Source organism: Labeo rohita, unplaced genomic scaffold (genome assembly GCF_022985175.1).
Source record: "Labeo rohita strain BAU-BD-2019 unplaced genomic scaffold, IGBB_LRoh.1.0 scaffold_2229, whole genome shotgun sequence".
Taxonomy (NCBI): Eukaryota; Metazoa; Chordata; class Actinopteri; order Cypriniformes; family Cyprinidae; genus Labeo; species Labeo rohita.
The window spans coordinates 1-8,898 of NW_026128472.1; the positions used below are offsets into that span (position 1 = coordinate 1).

At 34.1% G+C, this 8,898-nt stretch overlaps 1 protein-coding gene across 1 annotated transcript; it reads right to left on the bottom strand.

The window, feature by feature from the left end:
- Nucleotides 1-5: 5 nt before the first annotated feature.
- LOC127159510 (von Willebrand factor A domain-containing protein 7-like) lies at nt 6-8,892 on the bottom strand (the record flags this gene model as incomplete). The annotated part of the gene is made up of 8 exons (XM_051102318.1): nt 8,332-8,892; nt 6,118-6,334; nt 5,512-5,799; nt 3,849-3,942; nt 3,602-3,730; nt 3,306-3,492; nt 618-787; nt 6-74 (listed from the first exon to the last, which is right to left on the bottom strand). Coding segments are annotated over exons 2-8 (1,135 nt in total), but the record flags the coding sequence as incomplete, so codon positions are not given.
- Nucleotides 8,893-8,898: the final 6 nt, after the last annotated feature.

Genomic DNA, 8,898 nt, shown 5'->3' on the forward strand with positions numbered 1-8,898 from the left:
ATCATGTGCTGAAAGAGAATTGATTCTCTCTTTGAAAATATCAGCATTGTTGGTCCTTGTCAGAGGTCCAAAATCTGTTTGAGACAAACACATCACAGAACACTACAGCAACAATGTTTTATATAATTTTACATAACTTAAATAATAAAAAATAAAAAAGCAAAAACTTTATTTTGTGTATCTATATATAATTTATTTATGCTAGCTGTTGTTCAGCTATCATTCAGATCCTCTATAAACATTGCATGTAATGACAGGCATATACATGTTCCTCTTATTTCTTAAAAATTTTATGTTAGATTAAGTTAGATTCAGACATGATGTGATGATGTCTGAACTGGTAAATAGTCTTTTTTGTAATTAGTTCATCACTTTTCTCCTGTTTGATGCATTCAGGCTCATTTGTGCTCAAACGTAATGGGTGGGAATTCACAATTGGACTGTATATCAGCTACAAAATAAAAAAAAATTATAGTTAATAGAAAATTCATTCTCAGATTTCGTATTGTTTATCTCTTGTTATCCAAATGTTTTAAGAAGGCACTGCTTCCTTTGATTTTGTTGGAAAAACAATAACAACCTGGTTTATTATAGGATTAAATCGACAGTATGACTACCTGGATCATTAAATGGGACTAGAATGTATTCTGAAGGTTCTTCTGGTGTTCCTCTCTTGCTGTCTATGATGCTGAAGGACACTCTCTTTGCCGCTTCAATATCTTCAGACATGCTGCCCGTGGTGTCAATCACAAAAGCCAGAACTGAGGTCTGACTGAGACCCACCAATCTGAGAGAAAAAAAAAAGAAAGAAAGGAAGAAAACTTTTTAAACCTGAACAACAGAAGCACTATCAATTTCTGATTCTAGGGGGCGCTATGACTTAAAACTAATCTTTTGAACTGAACTGCTGCTTCCTCAAATTATTATGTTTTTTTTTTTTTTTTTTTTTTTTTTTTTAAACGAATGTAGGATAGCTTAAATGGCTTAAAATCAGACAGCATGTGAGTAACGAAGTTGAGTTCTCTTTCACATGTTTTGAGCAAATAAATAAATAAAAGTAAACAGTTAAGAAAATGTCATATCTGTGCCAATATAACAGATCAGCTCATTATGTTTTTAAGGTTTTTTTCTCTCTCTCTGTCTTTCAAATTTGGCAACTTTGGGCTTTTTCCCCTGATTTTTTTAAACTGCCACCAAAAATATTTACAATGCTACAGTCGTACCTAACTTTATTCAGACACCTTCAACATTTCTCACATTATCACAGTTTAATTACTACAGTTTAGAAAATTGTAATAAAATATGACATGAGTTTGTCAGATAAGGTGTGTGATGGATTACAATCAACCAAAAATTCAGATTACTGTTAGTATGAAAAAATTTACACAACTGTCAATTCTTTGTTGACTAATTACCAAGTAATGCTTAATTTTGTCCAGTCTGTGGTGTAAAAAGGTTGCATTAGCAATTAAAGAAAAAACACCTCAGCAAAATATGTCAGGTCAAAGTGTCTGAATCATTTTTGGTCCCAAATTTTTTTAATCAATTTTACTGGTAGTCAATCAACTGTATGAAGAAGTTTTGGAATGTCACCATTTACTTTATTTTGCTATATAAATGAACTATAGTGTCCTGCACCATTATATCAATGTCTGAATAATTTTTGGTTTGACTGTACATCCTATATAATTCATTGCTAGTCTTAGTGATCAGGGATTTGAAAAATCAGACTAGACTGTCTCATTTTAATTTAATTGGGCAAAAGCCTTACCATATATTCATTACAGAAGAGACCAAAACTATGGGCCAGATTTACTGACAGTTTGCGCCTTTTGGCATTAAAATCTGTCAGGATTTACTAAAGACGCGCAGTGAAGAATTAGCCTTTTCAGATGCATAATTTATGGGAGGAGCATATTAAAATTAATCACACAACACGATTTACTATCGTTTGCACTCGTCAAATTACTGGTGTTTGCACCATTATTTAACGCTCCCAAAAAGCATGTATTGAAGCAGACGGTAATTTGCGCTGCTCTTGGTAGATTGTGCTAGTCATTCTGGAAATGATCTGGCTGCATCTGTGTTCTTTAAAGGGGTCAAGCAAAATTCCCTTTTACATGTTGTTTGAACTGAAATGCGTCTTGGCAGTGTGTGTACACAACCATCCCTATAATGATATATTTTTTTAAAATCCCCATAAATCATAAGCACCGTCTCAGATCAAGCCATTCAACGATTCTTGGCAGAGTGACGTAGTTTTGGCAGCAGGGGTAGTTCGGGGGTTTAGCTTAAACAATAAAAAATAAGTTATGGCAGGATTTAAAATCTGGCTAGACTAAAGTCTAAAGTGAAAATGTTTTTTGATAATGTAGCTAAATGTTCTTTACTCTCTCTGTACAATAAAAGTGCTATAATTCATAAGTTACTGTGTTTTTTTAATTAAATTTACATTAAATAATATATGATAAGGTGCAAAATGCATTTACTTACACATATTTGAGAATTAAGATATTTCATGATATAGTTAACATGTTTGGGATTATTTTGAATAATATATATATATATATATATATATATATATATATATGCTATTTAGCAAATTCCACGACAGCTAAAGTTAACAGTCTTAGGCTGTATCTGAAATCGCCCCCTATACCCTCATTCACTATTCCTTACATTAGGTCATTTATTTAGTTCACTTGTAGGAGTGAATAAAAATGAATGAGTGAATTCGGACACTAATTGCCAACTGCCGCTTTTGTATAGCTTGTGCTTGCTGTTTAATAATCATTTGAAACTGGCAGCTAAGCTCCGGTAGTAAGATTAAAGGGTTTGTCTTGAACTCTGTCAGGGAAATTATGTATAGACTCTTGTTAAACAATTTAATAATCAGTTTACAATTAATTTGTACCTATGTTGTATTACGCTTTTACGCTGTGTACGAGGGCATTGTAAAATGAATGAATGGATGATTCAGAGCTCTTTAGTATTTAAAGGGACATGCACCAAAACAGGTCTCTGTGATTAGAGCTGTTTTTGACAAGGTAAAAATGGTGTTATTTTATACTACCATTGAGAAAATTTTAACCAAAGTATGTTATAGACTTCATTAAGACCCTAAAGAATTGTATCAACTTGTGGAAAATGGGCAGCCGACGACCCCATTTATGTGTGCATTGTCAGTAAATCACACACAGAATTTTCCCCTCTCATCTGCGCTTTTATGGAATTACGCTCTAACACTAATTTGCCCTGTTTGATTAATAAGGCCCTATGTGAGATGCAAAAGGAAGGTCTCACACTGAAGAAAAGCTTGGTCGCCTTTGGCCAGTCGGATGTCTTGCAGCACTTCCACAGTAGCACTGATGGCTATTTCAGCAGCACGGTGGTGAAGGAAGCCGTGATCTGAACTGATGTCATCCTTATTGATGCCTCCAGTGGGTTCTCTTGAACTGGTCCTGTCTGCAGAGCCACCATGGCTACACTTGCCTAAAAGAAAATTTTGTGTAAATTTGTGGTGCCTATTCCAGCCATCTTGTGATCTGTGATGATGTACAGAGGAGATCAGCATTACACCTGGGATACCGAACTTCCCTACCTGCAGGTTTTTTGGAGGAGAAAATACTGAAATATCCTGAGGTTAATTTCTTTTGCAGCAGTATTTCTGGGAGAATGTTATCAGCACAGTTTGGCCCAATGCAGCTTTTGCATGTTGGTGTGCTGGGGTCTGGTACATACATAAGAGATAAGGGGGAAAAAAGTGTGTATGTTTATGCCATATTCATATTGTGGCAAAACTATTTTTTAAACAAATTTTAGAATGAGGTAATTGTATTTTGTTGTACCTGCTATATTGTTGAGAAGAAGCCCAGGTTTGACCAGCGTGCTAAAAGGAGCAGTGCTTCCCAGTTCCACCCAGTTACTGTGGCTATAGAAATCCTAAACACAAACCAACAACACAGTGTTCATGTAAGTTAATGAAAACACTGACTGCATTTTATAAAACTAAATATATTATTCATCTTACATTCATTTATGAATGCATGTCTGTGCTCCTTTTATTCTTTTTATTTTAATTTGGGATACATACGTGACAGGCATATTCATGAAGTCTGTGCACCAAACTTTGTGAGAATTGACTACAAGGAGGCACTGTAATAAGTCAGTTCTGTTTTTTACTGACTGTAAATCTTTAAGAGAGTGCCAAAATCTAAAATCTCCATTAAAATTGTCATAAAAATGTGCAATGTGCTACATAAGCAAAAACGTATGAGAAAAAAAAAAAAAAAATTTTTTACAATTTTATGAAACACTCAAATGATCATAATATTATACGTCAATTATTATTTGTTACAAAACAAGCAATATTGTTCAAAATTCAAAAAGAATTCAGACACTTTGTGGCTTTGTGGGTTTATGCTGGTCCTTTGCTGGTTTATGCTGGTCCTTTGCTGGTTCATGCTGGTCCTTGACCAGCAACATGACCAGCATAAACCAGCAAAGGATCAGCAAAAACCAGCAAAGGACCATCTTAAACCAGCACCAAAACAGCATCCCAGCATCAAAACATGCCTACCAGCATATGCTGTTTTTTTCACCAGGGCAATCACAGACATTCGCATTCGAACGGGATTAGATTTCTCAGAGAATCACTGAGTTAATCTGCTATGAAATTATTACAGAGGTTGTGTGAGAAAAACACAGACGTGGCAGATTTGGATGGGATTAAAATCGCAAAGTACGTCTGTGAAATATAAATTTCTCTAACGGCCCCTTGGGAAACTATGGCATTTGTAGTAAAACTGTGGTTATTCAAACAGTATTTCAGTACCCCCAAAAACCATGGTACACTTTTACTACAATAAAGATTTATGTAGGCTAACCACCTTTTTCTTCAATACGGAAGTATGCCTAAGATAATACATTAAAATAATATGGTAAGACACACCAATTTGCAATATCAAACAGCAAAATGATCTGTTTTGTACAGAAAGCCAAACCCATAAAATTTACAAATGGCCACATCCACTCTTACAGGAAGAAAAAGGTGGATAACAAGTGGTTCCCTGTATTGAGGTGGTCTGTCGGCTTTTTTCGAAGGCTTGATTATGTTCATGGAGTGCACTGTAGCATGTTCATGCTTTGTTTTTTGTTTTTTTAAATTGCATTATTTTTCAAAAGTTGAAATTGTAATCTATGACTTCTTTAAAGAAAAAAAAGTCTTGTTATTATATTTGCAGTGGTACAGCTCTAATGTGCACTGTGCTGTTACATTTCAAATGAAATGCAATAGAGCACTAAAATGAACACATTAACTTAAAGAAATACTTGTTTGGTAAATTAGGTCATCTAACATGATTGATATTCTTTTGGTTTATGTAGCCAAAATGACCAATGCAATGAAAATTGGCATTGGTACTCTGTACTGTTAAGTACCAAAAATTAAAGTATTGTTATTGGGCTTGCTCTGGAAAAAGTGGTACTGGTGCATCCCTATTTATAACGTACCTGTAGAGTATGGCAAAGAGCCCCCAGTGTGATACGGGCAGAGATATAGCTCCCCTGCTGCACGCTGGCCTTCACTGCAGCCAGACCTTGGGTAATGAGATCCCGGCCCTCACTGAAAGCCTCATTATCTACGTGATGTGCCTCACTCAGTACGAAAACTAAATCTACAGCTGCGTTGCTTAGATAAGTTTCACTTATAGCTGAATAAAAACCAAGGGAAGCGAGGGCAGAAGATGAAGATGTTGAGCAGGCTTTTTGGACAGCAGATGGAGTCAGTTCGTTGTTTATCTGGAGATAAGGAGTGGAAGGATGAGAATGATATTATTATTTATTTATTTTTATTTTTTTATTTTTTTAACCTGAGTTCCCTATGTTTTTCAATTTTTAGTTCAGTTTTCAATCCAAATTATGTGTGTAGCATAATTTTACGGGACTTAGCAAGTAAAAACTGCAGTTTCAAAATGTACATTTGTAATTAGAAAGTCTCTTCGAGGAATGTTAATCACAACCCTTTTGTAACTCAAAATAGCCAGTTAATAGTTTGCATGACTCAAAATGGCTAATTCTTTTCAATTCTATTGGAACTTGGATCACTCTTTTTCTTACAGGCAGTGTGAAGTCGCGCCCCTGCGCAATGGCTATGTCACGACACACTTCTGCTGTCTTGCGGAGGATGGCCAACTGAGTGATTTCTCGATGGGTGAGGGAGCCGCCCTGAAAGAGAGGTTTGAATGCTGCCACATGGGGGGGTTGAAACAGGGTTCCACAGAGGAGAAATACACCCACTACAACCAGTGAAACCATGACTGTCCACAAGATGGTGCTGTGGGAAAATTCACAGTTTGAAAATTCAGTCCCTTACTAGTTGTGGCTGGAAGGGATACAGCTCAGACTGAAAACTAACAATGACATTTAATTTTATACCTATTAGATTGTTTTATTAATGTCTAAACCTAGCTCAACCCTAAACCTACCCCTTACAATAATGCAAAAATAGTAATTATTGTTGTACAGTGTGACAAAAAATATGCTACAGTGATGTGTGCATGCCACAGCTGTCTCCCTTCTAGCCTTAACCCTTAAAAACGAATAAAAGATCCATTACAGTTTACTGATTACATGAAGCATTGTGGGGGATACATGTTATACATTTTATAAATAAATAATATAAATTAAATATGCAAACATTCTCATACATTTCCATATTAGAAATCTGAACTCTGGAAAAAGCCAAAATAAAGGTTCAAAATTTTTTGCTTCATTTTGTTGACATATGAAAATATAAAGTACAGAGGGGATTTTGGATATCTCTTTTTATTACTACATGATCAGGAAATACTGTCAAAGTCAGAAAACAAAATCACCATGTTTTAAAACATAAAATAAGGTCAATAATATATCAACAAACCCCTCTGCAAAAACCTTCAAAATATGGATGGGAATAAAACTGTAAAGTTTGGTGCCAGTGAAGTAGATTTTTCACTGTTAAAAAAAATAATAATCATTTTGAGCAAACTAATATATATACATACACACACACATATATATATATATATATATATATATATATATATATATACATACTTTATTGCAACTTCTTTGGAATTGGGGTTGGAAAAATATTTCACAATTTTACTGTTTTTGCTATATAAACAGTAAAATTGTGAAATATTTTTCCAACCCCAATTCCAAAGAAGTTACAATAAAATCAAGAATGTTATCTGTTGATTCTCTTTAATCTTTATTTTATTGACTAAAGTACAAAGAAAAAAAATACAATTTTTTCAGTGGCCAACTTTTAATTTTATTTTGTAAATATAATCATATTTTGATTTTCATGGCTGCAACACACTCCAAAAAAGTTGGGACAGAGGCAAAATAAAAGTGAAAAGTGAAAAGATTATAGAATATCCACATTAAGCTATTTTGAAACGGTTCACAGTAAAAACGTGAAATGGAAATAGGTGAGGATATCATATTTGGGTATAAAAGGAGCATTTCAGTCTTTGCGAGCGAAGCTGAATCATGGCTCATCACTTTGTGTCAAACTTCATGACAAAAGTGTCAAAGAAATCAAAAACCACCAACTACCTCACATAATATTGTGAAAAGGTTTAGGGAATCCAGAAAAATGTCTGTCTGTGTAGGGCAAGGCAAGACACCTCAGGTGAATATTGATGACCTTGGCATTGCAATAAGTTAGCATTTTTTTATCAGGCTCCTATATTTGAAGAGTTCAGATGCAAAACCAGCTAAAAGCTGCATCTGATCTCTTCATTTATGTTCAGTTATTTCATAGAAAATGACCTGTACATTGCCATTAGAGTGATTTACTAAACCTAAACATACGAGCCTGATAAAAAATGCTCATTTTAGATGAAAATTTCAGATGGCACTTAGAGGCTTTTGCATCTGAACTCTTCAAATATTTCATAATATTACTGCTTTTGCTGTATTTTGGATCAAATAAATGCAGGCTTGGTGAGCAGAATCGTATTCTTTAAAAACATTAACAATCTTACTGTTCAAAAACATTTGACTGGTAGTGTATATATTGCAACTGAAATCTACAGACAGAAATAGATAAATAAATAAAACAACACATTATGAAAAGCCAAATAGCCCAAAGTGTCCAAATTGTCCAGTAAAAAATAAGTTTTGTCTGTAGTGTTTGGTCTTAAATTTTTATTTATTTTTACAACTTTTTTTTCTTTCAGCAGTAACATTTGTAATCTTTGACTGAAAATTTCCTTACAAAATATTACATATTATACAATTAGAGAAACATTCTAAATAAAAAATGTTCAAGTAGACAATTACCTTTTCGCAGATTTTGCGCATGGACACTGTGACTTATGCACAGCTTCTGTCAGTATATTTTTACACCTTTACAATCGTGATAAATGTCTGCGTCACACATAGTTTTATTGTGAAAGAGAGACTACATAAATCATATTCCTTTCCATAGAAGTGTGTGGCTGTAAGAATGTCAGTAAGAAAGAATATTTACTTCCTTACGTAACAGTTGATTGCGCCCTTTTTAAATTATGTACACCTTGTGTTTGATCTACCCTTAGCAAATTCACCTCAGTTTCTTTGACAACTATAATAGCCTGTAACAAAAAGTAACTTACTTTCCCCATACCAAACTTTCCCAGAACTTGGGTCAATAGATATTTTTTAAATAATATTAGTGGAAAATCAAAAACTCCAGGTCCTTGTTAGTCATGTAATAATATGACAACTAATCAGGTTTGAGGACTAATGTTAGGTTTAGGCTTAGTACCAGTTTAGAGACTTGTACATCATTGCTATTAATTTACAACTGCCCTCCAGTTTAATGGTTAGGTTATGATTAGAGTTCAAAAAGGTATAAAAGGTCTTAAA